This window comes from Scleropages formosus, chromosome 1, assembly GCF_900964775.1.
Source record: "Scleropages formosus chromosome 1, fSclFor1.1, whole genome shotgun sequence".
Taxonomy (NCBI): domain Eukaryota; kingdom Metazoa; phylum Chordata; class Actinopteri; order Osteoglossiformes; family Osteoglossidae; genus Scleropages; species Scleropages formosus.
In genome coordinates this window covers 19,638,102-19,653,284 of record NC_041806.1, presented here as the reverse complement: position 1 = coordinate 19,653,284, position 15,183 = coordinate 19,638,102, and the positions used below count along the sequence as shown (strand labels likewise).

The 15,183-nt window shown below is 46.5% G+C and overlaps 2 protein-coding genes across 4 annotated transcripts in view; one reads left to right on the top strand and one right to left on the bottom strand.

Annotated features, from left to right (window-relative positions):
• Positions 1 to 263: 263 nt before the first annotated feature.
• Positions 264 to 6,260, bottom strand: LOC108933108 (mitochondrial pyruvate carrier 2-like). Its single transcript, XM_018749933.2, has 6 exons — positions 6,147 to 6,260; positions 5,958 to 6,072; positions 4,274 to 4,314; positions 4,008 to 4,092; positions 2,288 to 2,399; positions 264 to 680 (listed from the first exon to the last, which is right to left on the bottom strand). The coding sequence occupies exons 2-6, from the start codon at positions 6,055 to 6,057 to the stop codon at positions 626 to 628; spliced, it is 393 nt and encodes a 130-aa protein (XP_018605449.2). The 5' UTR covers positions 6,058 to 6,072; positions 6,147 to 6,260; the 3' UTR covers positions 264 to 625.
• Positions 6,261 to 9,590: 3,330 nt separating this feature from the next.
• dcaf6 (ddb1 and cul4 associated factor 6) overlaps positions 9,591 to 15,183 on the top strand; it is a 31,013-nt gene continuing 25,420 nt past the window's right edge. For all 3 annotated transcript variants that reach the window (XM_029253031.1, XM_029253029.1, XM_029253028.1), the window contains exon 1: positions 9,591 to 9,899. In XM_029253031.1, coding sequence (XP_029108864.1) covers positions 9,812 to 9,899 — 88 coding nt within the window. In that variant the 5' untranslated portion in view covers positions 9,591 to 9,811. The remainder of the gene's footprint in view (positions 9,900 to 15,183) is intronic.

Genomic DNA, 15,183 nt, shown 5'->3' with positions numbered 1-15,183 from the left:
ATATATATGTGTGATCCTGAAACATTCCTGCCAAGTCGCATTTTAATCCCATGTTTTCCCTCATAAATTCCCTCGAGAATTTATTAGTAACTCGATTGGCTGCAGCGCAGAGGCCCAGCAAAGGACTGAACGAATGCCGCACGTTTCGGCACGGTGCAGCGCCGCTTATGTGCGGGAAAGAAGAGGCCCGAGATCTTTTTGTTCATTTTATTCGTGAGGAAACCTCAAAAGGAAAAAAAAAAAAAAAACCCACCAGACACAAGTGCTTACTGTAATATTTATTGGGAGACGTTCCTTTACAGAGATCACGTCGGAGAACCTTTCCCTTGATTTCACGGCGAACGCCAAAAGTCACCTTTTTAAATGAACCGAAAACATATTAAAAAGACATTCTGTGGAATAAAAGTTTAAATTATATTCACGGAGCGAGTGGACACTTCACCGCACTGGAACAGGTATTGCTTTAGGGTGAAACCATGATAAGTTACACAATGTTCATATGAAAGGTTTTCTCCCATTTCGTCTGAGGTCAGAGGCGGGAGGTCGGTGGAATTCGGTGGCTCACGTGTCGGACCACCGGAGGACGTCCTTTCTCCCCGCCTTTCCGAACCGCAGGGGGCGGAGCTTATGGCTCCACAGCCGCCTGCTGCTGCTGCTGCTGCTTCAGGCCCTGGTTGTACCTGCGGAAAAAGGGAGGAGAGCAGCGTGAAAGGCCGGGGAGCCATTCACGTGCACTTAAGGAGGTGAAAACAGCCCAAAAAAATCCGCAATTCACAAGTGTACAGCGTTGCCGATGGCAACCAGAACGAGAACAACACACATTCGCAATACAAGGATGAGCAGAGTTGACCCTTAACATGCGGCTGCCTTCAGACAGACAAGTTCCTGCATATTCACAGTTCGGCGAGTGCGAGCAGCCCATGTCCAGGTGTATCGGGTCCAACGGCGACGACCGATAAGCACTCTTTAGAAAAGGCGGAATGGAGCAACACCAAAGGAATTTGCTCTTGGCCAAGGACAAAGTCACCTGCTGTTTACCAAACGCAGTCGGGCAGGAGGACGAGGAGCCGGAGCGCAGGGACGGATGCCTCTCCGGCGACTTAGTTGCGTATTTCGGCGACAAAACCTGGACTGAAGCAACACAGTCCTCCCGCCCTGCAAAGGTGCTGCGTCCCTGACACACCTGACGTCACACAAACTCCCGTAACTCAAAAACACAACTGCCATTCATTTCAAAAAATAAAAATTTTGACAGCCCGAGCCCAAAGCTGACACCCGTTTATACTAAAATATTAATAAATTACATTCATTCTAAATTACATTACATTCTTGTGCTGCTATGGTAAATTAGTAAGTAACAATATAACAAAGCAGCCTCCCTTCAATAATTACTCTATAACACTTTATGGCTCATTGTTACTATTCCCATTGCTATTATTGCTAATATTATTACCAATAATAGTAACAGTAATACAAATACTAACAGCAGCTATTAATATTATTATTATGTATGGTTGGAAAATCTGGGGTAGCTAAGAATAGAGTGAGTAGCACTGGCACCTCCCAGCTCGATGTGGGTTCCAATCCAACTCAGTCTGAGTGGAGTTTGCATGTTTTTCCCATGTTTGCATTGGTTTTTCCAGGTGCTCTGGTTTCCTCTCACAGTTCAAAGATGTGTTTCAGGTGAATATATAACTCTGAACTGCCCACAGTGCGTGTATGTGTGTGTGTGTGTGTGTGTGTGTGTGTGTGATTGAACGAGTTTGTGTGATTGCCCTGCAGTGGACTCACACCTCACCCAGGGTGCACCCCACATGGTGCCACGTGCTTCTAGGACAGGCTCCAAACCAGTGACCTTGTGCAGGACAAGTGGTTAGCGAGAATGAAAAAGGGGAAAACAATGGTTGCTATGCTAGAACAGCTCAGGGTAAATCCACTGCTCAAAGACAAAGCGGCAGTGACGTGGGGCAGGACTTGAACCAACAACCTTACGGTTTCAAGACACTCTCCCTAACTCCTATGCTAGAGACTACCCCTGATACCTTGCGGAAGGGTACTGGAGCAGTAGGTGAGATTCAAACTTGCAACCTTTGGATGTGAAGGCAGCAGCTCTAATCAATATGCTACCAGCAGCCACCACGTTTCCTCGACAGGTTCCAGACCACCACCACCCTACACTGGACAAGCAGTTTCTGAACAAGAAGGAATGAATAACACACGTTTCTGCAGAGGTCAAGGAAACCAGGCCCCTAGTGACACTCGTGATCGGCGGGGGGGAGAGACCTACCTCCAGATTCTGAAGAGCTGGGAGGATCCAGCCATGCCCACAAAGAAGTTGACAGCAAAAAGGAACCAGTTCTTGGGGATGATCACCAGCGAGTACCGGGACCAAATGAACCCTGAAAGGCAGAAAAGCACCCATGAGATGTGATCTATGCAGGAATCCTCACCAAATGGTCACAAAAAAACGATGTAAATCCCACCTATCCCTAAGAAGGGTACCTGCTCCCGACACAAGGGTGCACTGAATGGTGGAAGACTTCATGGGTCCACCCTATGGTGGCCCTATTTTAGCACCTCTGAGCAACTACCGAGCGCACTCTCTTCACAGGTGACGATGTAAATCACTTTGATTTAAAGCGGATAAAATAATAATATACACTGCAGAGCAATCCATCAGCGCACCTGCGCTGCCAGAATGGACAGACGCGGAGCTTAATGGAAACAACTTCCAAAGAAAGCGGCGCGTAGAGCGTTTGAAGGACGAGAGGTCGTGCGTTCGGCGTCTGCATCACGGGAAAAACCGGGGGGGGGGGGGGGGCTTCGCACGCGAGACTGACACTGCAACGCTTGTTTACTGCCTGTGGTTTAATCGCGGAGCTTCAGAAATGAGAAAATGAGACCATGTTGAACAGAATGTCGTTTCCATGGTAACAAAAAAAAAACAGCGAATAGGATTTTCTTTTTAAAAAATAACCACATATGTTGGACATGAGAAAGGCAGATAAGTGGTGTAAAAAACACCCATGACTGAACCGATTCTGGGGCAAAGGTAAAGGCGGGAGGAGACTGCCCAGCTGGAGGGTCCACATGTGATGTGCTCTGTTGCCCAATGCGAAACAAAGTCAAATATTGAAACGTCCCACATCAGCGTCTCCACTTGACCTGAATTCCAGGATTCATCCTCCTGAACGCGAACGATGACATTTCCAACGCAGCGGACGTGCTGCGATAGGACGGCACGAGGCCAGCGCCACGGGGAACTGTCCACCGGACCCCATGCAGTACCAGTCAAAAGTTTGAGCGCTGCTGCAAGCTCCTTCCACGAGGAACGCGGTGAAAAAAGTAGACGAGGAAGTCTCCCCACGTCTCCCCAGCTCTGCTGCAGCAGTTCCCAGACACGCTCCGTTTCCCTCCATACACTTAAAGGTACTTTTTACACCAGTTACCGACCCTTCACAAATCCAGCATATGTCTTTAGCTTTGTATCTTATTTACTGCATTCCTCGCCACCCTTGAAACCACTCGTATTCCGTTCAACGTCCTCCTCCTCCTATTGTCTGTGATTAAACCACAGACAATAATCACGTGCCGCTCTATTCGTCTCACGTGCGAAGTCTCTCTTTTCAGCTCACAGCTGGGATCTCCACCACGCCGAGCACTTAGGAATTTGGCACGGCCGGCCGAGGCCGGACCTCAACTCAGCATCCAGCTGATGTGAGCGCTAGTTCTGAAAATAATAATTAGAGCTGCTGCCTTTGGGCCCAAAGCTTGCAGCTTGGACTCTCACCTCTGGCTGTAATGCCCTTGAGCAAGGTACTTACCCTAAAATTGCTCCAGTAAAAATTACCCAGCTGTATAAATGAGTAAATAACTAAGTAGATTAACACTGTAAGTCGCTTTGGAGAAAAGCATCAGCTCAATGAATAAATGTTAATGTAATAAAATCAGCAGCCCGGTCATGGTCCAAGAACAGTGCAAGATCGGAGCTTGGTTGGGTCTGGCACCTGTGGCCATGAGGACTGTGGACTGGGAGGTACTGAGCTTCTCCGCAGGCCGCGTCATGTCTGCCATTCCTGCCATCACCAAGCCCTGCGGAGAGGTGGAGGGAGCGAGAAGTAAAAACACACATTAATGATTGGCCAAAACGCTTCAGCCCTTAACAGGGCAGTTTCTCATGTATTCACCTCATATTTACTGGAGCTTCGGCCACATCCTGAACCAAGCTGTCCGAGCCCGAATTCTGAAACAACAACAAACTGGGGACCCTTACCCACTTGCACACCGGAGCCCAGAAAAAAACAGTCTTCGGACCTGTTGACAAAGAAACAGGCAGAAAGAGCGTTATCTCACGCTGCCCAGCAGAAGTCCATGAAAAAAAGTCCATGAAAAGTAACAGCTAGAAGCACAACTCCAATAAAAAAATACCATTAACCTCCAAGATCACAGTTAAGGTAGGTGATGCCTCAATCTATTCTGTCGAACACACACATCTTCCAGTGAAATCGCTCAGCACCAATCTGCAAAGGCCAGCAGTTATTCCTAGACCAAGTACTAAAGTTTTCAGACTAATCGCAATAAATATATTTCAGCGAGACAAATCAGACTGATTGATTACACACTCAGTCTTACAACCTCTGTCAAAGAAGAGAATTACAAGAGCTCACAGATACAAGGAATCAAGGAATGCTGGTAGTGCCAGACCAGTAACCTGAAGGGTTAAATTCCCATGTGTCACTGCAGTACTTCTGAGCAAATTACTTAAAATATACAGAAACACACTTCTGTGTAAAAATGAATGCAATGCAACATAAGAGTGCAAAAGCATTTGGAATAACCACAAATTCTCCAACTTTTTTAATATCTAAGATATAACTTTTCAAAAATATTGGCTATTTCCAGTCTATATACTTTTCAGTTTAATGTGCACAATATTATTTTTGGCTGTAATTTACCCTCCGCTGTACTTTCAGTTTCTTGAATGTGGCTGTTTTAACTCTGCAGGTAGTAAATATAAATTTAAATCTGTGGAATTTTAATGGCCAGGGTTCAACACGAAGACTTTCCAAACCTGCGCAGCAGCCCACATGTGTATTTAAATAATTATATGCTAATACGGCTGAATCGGTCCATTCAGAGGCAGTTGGTGTCACCCTGTCAGCCAATCAGCGCGAAGGGTGTGTGTCTCTGACACGCCCTCTTAGTCATGTGCACTCTGTCCTCATTCACCTCCGCGTTCACTCCCAAATGTACGAGCGCAGCCAAAAATATAGTACGACCGAGTTCGCGTTCGACACAAACCTTTAGTGACGATCCACACAAAAGGAACAATTCGGACCGGGAAAATCGCTAAATTCCCCAAGAGCAAACATGTCCTTTCCGCAGGAAACCACGGCGATCCAGAAAGAATGAACGAGGCAAACGTAAAGCGTTATTTAAAAGAAAAATGCGTTTATGCAAAAAAAAGAGAACGCGTGGTTCGCAGATCAGAAGATAAAAACAAGAAAATGTCCATTTAAAACCCATAATAAATGGGATTCTAACCGACATATATGGCACAAAGTTGCAAATATATTTGAGGCACGCTAGAGACTTAGATCTCACAATACAAGAAACCTGGAACTGCTATTATTATTTGACATTTTCTGCCGGATCAGACACAATCCGTGCTGTTTAAAGCACAGCACAATGGATGGCAGGAAAAAAGAAAATAGTAACTAAGAAAGGCGCTTTCGCTTTTCTTTCTCTCCACTGACTGACAGCCGGCCGCACACGCTGACGGTTGCGTGTCGAAACAATACATTAACAAATGAAATCAAAAGCGATAAATAACCGACTCGATCCGATGCACCACGTCGGACATGATGATGAACATGACGCCAGGTCGGGTTTTCGTTTTGTGGTGAAACTGAAGGTGTCATCGAGGTTCGCCGCGCGGATCCGTATTATTTCATTACCTGCGGGGTGGTTGTAAAAAGGTCTCAGTTTCGGCGGCAGCATGAGCTCGATCTTGTCCAGGGTCCTGTGGTACACTGCTCTCAGTCCTACCGAAGCCATGTCTCCGTATGCCTCCTACAAAAAATGTTAATCGTAACACTTCCCGGCGTTGCTCTTTTTTTTTTTTATCGGTGCACGATGTATCACACCTAGGTCCTCATAGAGGACGGTCTGTCTCCGGCAGTGCAGCGCCGCTGTCCCCCCCCCCACAAGCCGATGCTCCTTCGCTGTTTCGCGAAAACAAAGCATTGCGTGGCGCTTGGTGGAGAGATGCTTCCCGCACCTCGCACAGCAGCCAATCACAACTCGGCCCCAGTCAGTGCGGCCAATCACATCCCAGCCGATGTTCCTCCAACCAATCACGGCTCTCGGTTTCCTGTCTTCCACCGCTTCGCTAGGTCACCTCCATCTGAAAGGTCTTACACATATCATCGGGGGTTTTTGCTCGCCGTATGCAACACACCAATACAATTGAAGTGTATATGTTAAAAAAAATTTCTAAATTCTCTCTAAACGCAATCACCGGTCACCTCGTCTCGTAAATTCCTTCAAAATTGGACTGTATGTTAGAGGTGCGTCTAATCTCTCGGCTGAATAGCGACACCCCGCGGCAAACGGAGCCATCGCCTCTGCGGATCCGGTCCAGTTAATAACCAATCGCTTGCTTTGGCAACAACTTTTGTCCTGTTTTGGGTTTTATTTGCTTTCGGAAAGAGGGACGTCTTAAATACCTCAGTTTAAATATTACACAATACAAACACAGAACAACTGGTAGTATAGTGGTTAGCACTGCTGCCTTTGGACCTAAAGATCATAGGTTTAATTCCCACCTCTGGCTGTAGTACCTTGATCAAGATAGTTAATAGATAATTGCTTCAGTAAAAATTGTCCAGCTGTATAAATGGGTAAATAACTCTAGGTTTCTTAACATTGTAAGTCACTTTGGAGAAAAGTGTCAGCTAAATGAATGAATGTACAAAGTTACCCTGTGGGTAAGCTATATGGTGTTGTTTGTCTATGTATGGAACACTCACATTTGGAAATATACACACACACTGTCTGAACTGCTTGTCCCATTTGGGGCTGTGGGGAGCCAGAGCCTAACCTGGCAACAAAGGGTGTAAGGCAGGAGGGGGAGGGGACACACCTAGGACAGGATGCCAGTCTGTTGCAAGGCACCCCAAGCGGGGCTTGAACCCCAGACCCACTGGAGAGCAGGACCTTGTCCAACCCACTGCACCTCCCCCTTTGGAAATATTTACATCCAATAGTATCTACACAGTGGAGGTACCATTCCCATTAAATCTGCTTTTTCCTTTTCTTCCAACAACTTAAGCAGAAACCTAAGGCAAAGCAAATACCTGCACACCAGAGACACAGTATAGCTTGGCCCAGCTCAGTCTGAAAAGGCTCCAGGATATCACCTCCCACAAGGTCAGTTGTGGGAGTTGGGCGCAAAGCCTTTTGAGGGACATCTAGAGATCTTAAAGCAGCCCAGTGGAAACCAGCATCCTAGAATACCTCCTAGGTTCCTCCCACTGGAGGTTTATGCATTGAGAGATGATTTGTCCAAAGCATTTACAATGCCAGAAGTACTGCATTCAACCACCTACAGCCATTCAGTATACATTATACAGTGGAGTAATGTAAAGCAAGTAATTTATATTCCCCAGATCTCCTAAAACATATTTCTTTGCACTGTGGGTATAAACTGGAGCGTTACATTTATTCATTTAACATACCCTTTTCTCCAAAGTATTTAATATTGTTCAGTATTTAGCTTACACCTTTCTCCAAAGCACATTACAATGTTAAAAACATTACACTAAACTCCCTAGTCATTCATCCATTTATAGAGCAGAAGAATGTAATGCTCTCATTCACTCGCACATGCACACACTACAGGAAGCCCTTGGGAAGCATTCGATCAGGGAGAACATGCAAACTCCACACAGACCGAGCCAGATTAAAACTCATGTTCAAATTCACATCTTGGGTGCTGTGTGGCACCAACGCTACCCACTGTGCCACCATGCCACCCACAATGCTTGGTGATCCGCCAGGAGGAGTTGGACACTGGTTGGAAAAGAATGTATGGTCTGCTCTAGTTCACCTGTTTTCCCTGTGATCCTAACAAGCATAAGTAGCTGAAATGGATGAATGGATGTTGGTATCAAGTACTTAACTTTTAAACTCAAGTGTGAATCATTCTGTGTTGGAGACCCAGCCCAGGTCTTAGTCACGAGTGACTGGTTAGATCATTAATCTACAGAGTTATTAAATTTGTGAAGGCTTGTAAAGGTTTACAGTTTCACCTCCAGAAACCTCCCCAGTGCAGAAGTAGTAAAAGCTTTTATTTTAATTCCAGTGTCTGCTTAAAAAGAAAATACACACATTTTCAGAACCGCTTGTCCCATACAGGGTCGCGGGGAACCGGAGCCTACCTGGCAACACAGGGCGTAAGGCCAGAGGGGGAGGGGACACACCCAGGACGGGACGCCAGTCCGTCGCAAGGCACCCCAAGCGGGACTCGAACCCCAGACCCACAAGAGAGCAGGCATAGGCCAAACCCGCTGTGCCACAGCATCCCCCACCCATCATGTGCAGCTCTGCTTAATGCTGTTTCACTTAATGCCACTGCTTAATGAGTGTCACTGCTCATAGTTAGTTAAATATTTGTTTATTGCAGTGTAGGTATCTCTTTTGTAGTTTTACTCTGGCTCAAATCGTAGTTGTTGACCTTAGTTCTGCAACTGTGTTAATTTACTCACTGACAATGTATCACAAGACATAGGAAATAAGTGCTTGAGGTAGGTTATCTAGTTTCAGCCAGAAAAAGACAGGTTGACAATCAGGAACAGTTTAGTGGTAGCTGGAAAAGCAGGAAACAGCACAGAAAGACTGCAAATGATGATGATTGATGGTTTGGGTGAAGCCTACCCCCTACATTCCACGAGGAAGGTCACCAGAATCATCGAGTGGGATGATTTACAAGCACCGATTCAAAAGGATTTTAGGAAAGGACAGAGACACTGAGGGAAGGGTAGACCTTGGACCTGGGTTTGACTAGTGGGAAGACATATGGACTGGGACATGGGTGAGGATGCTAACAGGTGCCTGGTCTGTCTGGGCCAGGATTATTGCAGTGCAAGAAATTGACAAACTAATAAAGAAACTGATTCTGGAAATTATAGAGACTCATAACTTTTTGCAGCGGCTTCTACAATTTACTGAATCCTAGGAGGGGTGTGGCATGTGCTTACTATTTCTCATGGTAAATATTTGTGACTGAATAAATGAGGAAGTCATTTAGAAATCATGTTTTATGTAATTTGTCACCGGGTTAGATTTGTCTACTCTTGGGGCTTGGTGATGAGTGCTGGTTAAGTCCCACCAGATGAAACTGTAGTACTGAAAGATGATAAACTTCACCTCACTGCCCGCGCAGTCACAGAAAAACTACAAATACCAGCCTGCCGAGATGCTGCGCGGTGTCGCGTTGCTTTGACACCCTCCAATGCTCCCGTAATAATGAAAGGTGGTCCCGTTATCGCGGTATTTTGAGCTCGCCGTTTATTGGCTGCGGCGCTCCGCTCGATTGTGTTTAGAAGTGAAGTAAATAGCGAAAGGGCAGTGGGGAGAGCCGAGCTTCTGAGGTGGACGGTTGACGAGACACAGGCTTGGACACTGGGGTTTTAACACGCACAGCGACGGACAAGACGCGGCACGGCAGAATCCGAGGGAAAGGGAAACCTGAGTATTGGGCTCGGAGTTCTTTCAATGTCATTTTTAAAAGACAGGGTGTCTGAGCACCATGTCCGGCTGCGGTAACCTCATCTGGGATGTGAGGAAGCGCTCAATCGGCTTCCACGAGCCCAACTCGGTCCGGATTAACTACCTGGGTAAGGGGCGGTCGGACAACGTCGGGCGGGGAGGATGAAACCTGCCACTGTCAGGGTACCAGACCAGGCAGGCAGGGGTCGGTGTCAAACTCAACTGTGTACCTAAAATAATCATATAATGACCATTGATTGTTGTTTGTAGCGGCGCGGTGCCGCGCGAGACGCCGCTGCGTTGTCCCTTTAGAAAAATGACATGTCTGTTGCGATACCTGAGCAGCGAGCTAATGCGATGCGAAAGTAAATCGCTGTGTGTGTTGAAAGTGCCGACTGACGTCCCGTAGGATGATGATGCCCGTTAAAGCGCCTCTTCCTTCCGGCCGTCCTCGCTCGCGCCCGAGGAGCTCGCGCTCACCCTCGCGACACACGTCCCGCGGCACACAGCTCTGTTACTGCGTGGACTTTTACTGATGTTTTTTTGTTTGTTTGTTTGTTTTTAACTTTATTAAAATAAAGTTAATATAATACACAATTAAAAACAATTGTCAATAAGTTTACAACCAAACAAATCCAAAAACAACCATTTGGGTTGGTCAACAAAACTTACTCATTGCATGAATACATACATTGTCACAATACGCACAGTAACATAAAGTCTCTCTCCAGTAACATACATTCAAAACTCATAAAATGGAAAACAATCCCCTCCCTGGCTTCAAAATCCACGACTGGCCTACATCTTCCACAACCAACATACCCATGAAGGACCGTCCCCCAAACAAGCAGCCTGACCTGAAACATCATGTGATATTAGAACATTTTCAGTCAGAGTGCGATCAGCTTCTGGTGACGTGCGACGGCTCTGCGGTGGCGCTGGACCGCGGTAGCGTAAAACATATGGTAAAATGTGGTCCACGGAGGTGTTCTTGTGCTCAGCCCTGAGCTGGTGGCTCATCCATCATGCTGGATTTGGATGTGGGAAAAGGGCTCTGGCTTCAGCCTGGGGTTCACACTGTGCGTGTGTGTGTGTGTGTGTGTGTGTACACACGTACGTACGTACGTACGCTCGCGCGCTGGGTGGTCCGGCAGTCCTGGCCTGCGGACACGTTCACCCCCGGCGTCACTGTCTAGTCCACTGTTTTACCAACTTTTACCTTGAATCAGAGGAACGCTTCCAGGAGCAGGTGGAAATGACCCTGGTGGTGGGAACTTCATCAGTGGGGTGGAAATCATGTACTTTGAATTATGGCTTAATTTTAACTCCTTTTGATTTTACTGTGCCATTGTGCTTGGGCTGTTCAGGACTCTCGCATCCTGATGTGTTGGTTACTGGTGCAAATCCCACTCCAGCTGCGGTACCCTTGATCAGCATATTTACCACGAATTGATGAAGTCAGAATGCCCTGCTGTAAGAACGGCAGCTGGTAGTATAGTGTTTAGAGCTACCACCTGTGGACATAGAGGTTGCTTGCTTGAATACCACACACCTAGCTGTTTTACCCTTGAGCAAGGTACTTACCCTGGACTGATGCAATAAAAATGACCCAGCTGTATAAATAGGTAAATCATAAGTACCTTAACAATGTAGGTGACTTTGTGGGGGGGGCATCAGCAAATGGATAACTTCACAGTAATTTACCTAATGATATTTATCTAACGTGGTGTCAGCTAAATATTTACAATTTCAATATTTCTGGTGGGACAGTGGCACAGTGAGTAGCACTCCAGTCTCTCAGCGGCTGGGTTTGATTCATACTTTTTTCTTGGTGACCTTTGCATGTTCCCTCTAAGTGCTCTGGTTTCCTCCCGCAGTTCAGGTGAAGTACCCTTAGTATGTGAATGGTGAGTCACTGTGTGTGTGTTGCTATGCTGTGATGGACTGGTGTCCCATCCAAGGTGTACACCCTTCACCCCAGGCTTCCAGGATGGGCTCTGCATCACCGCAGCCCCAATCAGGACGAAACAGTTATTGAAACTCATTGAATTTGAAATATTTCGACAAACCATACCTATGGCTGAGTTTTGAAACTGAACACTGTACTTATGAAATGGTTATATGTAATATATTTCCTGGAAATTGAGTTTATTTCTCAAATTTACTTGTGTGTTGGTTTACCATATAGAAGTTTAATTCTGAAATTATGTAGTAAACATAGTTCAGCTTTGAGTGTTTCTGTGTGCCCTGGACTTATGCTTTATGTGAATTAAACACTGATATCACAAATAATGCTCATTATCAAGATGATGTTAAGTTTTTGTTTATTTTGAAGTGTCCCCAGGTAAAGGATCCACTCTGGTCATTTTCATCTCGCTGGGGTCAGTCAGACTGTCAGGTCCTCTGTTTTTTGTCACCCTCAGCAGATTTCACCTGCCAGGATCAGTCTTTACTCAGCAGACACTCCGGTAAAGACCTACCGAATCACCCTGCTAACTTTATTGATTATGAACCTCTCTTTCTAAAATACGGGTGGCACGGTAGCACAGCGAATAGAGTAAATAAATGTAAAATACTCCGAAGCTGACAATGATTTTTCACCAAAAAATTCTAAAGTTGAAACTTGTCAAATTTAAAAAGACATAAACGTTGTTTAAATCTCAAAACTAAATGAGAAGAATGCCATAGCCCATAATCCAGATAACTGCTGTATCAACATTTCACTGCAGTACATTTTAAACGTATAATGCAATCGAAAGCGGCTGTTAGGCGAGAAATCGGTTGTTTTTATGTCGAATTTTTGATGGCAGGATTTGAAGAGCATACCCTGGCTGTTCTTATGCCCCAGCTTATTGGCGAGGCGTTGGAATGGCGTTAAGATTCTCTCAATGGAACTGTGGACACGCACATGAATTGCCTTTCTGTAGGACGCCTCATCTTCCATCGTGTTGTTACCTTGGGATGATGTCAGATCAAGGCTCTTTGCTTCAGTGCTGACCGTCTCAATTTGGTCTCGGAGCATCTACTGGACGCCAGACAGTGCCGATGAGTGATGCTGCATGATGACCCTGCTAGGTGGGAGATGCTTGATGTGACCTGTTGCACGCAACTTGCCCACATGCGCCAGTTTCCTTTGCACCGCACCTCTTGGAGACCCCGAATTGGTGCACAGATTGGTTATCTGGCACCTGTGTGGCTTCCCGCCCCTACTGTGGCTGGGCTCGCTGGACACCCTGTTGAGTGCTGCCGAGGAATGAATAATTGATCGGCATCTGCGACCCCCGCTGTTGTACTCGTCGCACCAGTGGCGCATTGTCACTCTCACCTGACGGTTCTTTCGTATGTGTACGTGGTCGCAAAGCAAGCTTTTCGAAGCCATGATGGTGAGCAGCGGTTGGCATGCTACCATGGTACCGCTATAGAGGATCTTTGCCTTGAGCCCCTAAGGAGGAGCAGGGCTGCTGTTTCTTTTAAGTGCATCGCCTGGCTTCCTGAACAAGGATTAAAGGAATACAGAAGAGGCCGATATGAGCTTTTTAATCATGGCCTCCAACTTGGAAGAACGATCGTGTGCTTTAATGCTCCTTCCTGAGAAAGAGGTTGAGAATTTTTTTTTTTTTTTAATGCTCCAATATTTGTCGTGTGAAATTGTAAATGTGGCTCAAAGTGGAAAATCTGGGATTGAAAAAAAGTTTGCTGTTCGGTATCACGATATAATTTGTCCTCCATCCACCTCGTGGTTAAGTGGATCATAGGTTGTAGTGCTTCATGGGGATGGACAAAGATGAGGGTCTTCAGGACAGTAATAACCTTTGATACCTGGGATGTTGCTCCTTGATGTCACGTCCGTTTGGCTTAGAAAGTCCCCCCCCCTTCAGTGACTTATTGTATGCCTTTAGGAAAGATTGTGGGTCAACGAAGGTGTCATCAGAACCAGTGCGGACCCAATTATTTCTGACGTCCCGTCTCTGCCGGGAGTCACGGGCAATGCAATGAGGAGCAGTGTGTGCTTTTTGAAATCCAAGGTTTTCTGTCTGTCATCGGTTGAGGTCCTGCGTCGGTGTGCCAGTGTGGGAGAAAGCAGGACGTTCGCTGGAGCCGATCTCAGCTCTGGACCGTGTGTATGTTGGACAGGGAGAGGCCCGTCGCATGGTGCAACGATAGCCGGCACGTGCGATTCTAACCTTATTTCTAAGGTCCCCTGTAAAATGTTATAGCTGTTAGGCCTTTTCCTCTAGGTCTGCGGTACATTTGGGACGCATTTCAAGGGTAACCTGGTAAATGGCCAAAAATGCTTTTCCGCCTCAGCCTTTTGTCATGAATCCCTTTTGTACGCAATGAAATCGATCAGCTGCCCTCAAAGTAAATATAACTGCTTGAAATGTCTGTCTGGTATGTGCATTAGTGTATTATAACATAATTAAGCACTTGATGGCTTGCGGGGAAGCGAAAATATTTGGCTCATTATTCAGGTGCTGCTGTGACACAGCCTAGGGGGGTGGTGTACGTTCCCGCAAGAGGCTGGAGATACCTGACTTTATTATGGTTTTACTGTGATTAAGGAGCGAAATCGGGTCATTGTGCCGCAGAGGCACGAGGGAGGTTTGACATGTCGAGGCTTAGAACCACAAATACCTTTTTAGTTTCTGAGAATCATGAAACGGGAAATGAAGACGAAATTTCGAAACATGTCCAGTGACTGTTGAGCGCAGCCCAAACCCCAAGTTGCTTCTTGTGAGGAGGAAGTTCTGCTGTGGTTTTCTTGTGCTAGTAACAAGGTGATAAATATGGATGCTGCATACAGCTGCGCTTTTCACCCCACTTGCACCCCCATCAGTGTGACATTTCATTTCAGAAGGGACCGCAAAAGCAGGAAGCCCACGTCTCAGTCGCGTGTGCATCCGGAGAGCGCAGGGATTTCCGCTTTCAGTTGCTCTACACACACCTTTTCCAACCCAGCAGCGGCTCTAGGCGATGCCGTGTGTGTGTGTTGGGGATCGAAAGGAGATCATCCAGTTCCTCCACCCCAGCAGGCTGTTGTGGGGCCCTGAGTCAAGTGAATGTCAGGCTGTTGTGTATCATACTCATTCTATTTTTAAAAGCCTCACGTGGGGGTGGTATTTTTGGAACCCATCGGCCACCTTTAACCCAGGGGCGGTGCAGAAGTGTTGACTCCGCTTTGCTTTATTTGTAAATCCCGAGGATCTGGTATGGGAGAAATCAGCATTTAATTTGAGGCAGCAGTAGAACTGGTGATGCGGGGGGTGTGTTCCCAACCATGGGGGCACCAGGATTGACCCCCCCCCCCACCTTTTGGTCCAGTAAGCCTAGAGCCTGTTGGCGTGGTGTTGAACAGGCTCATGTGCCGGTGCGCCGGTCTATTTTAAACAGGAAAAACACATCTGTCATTTC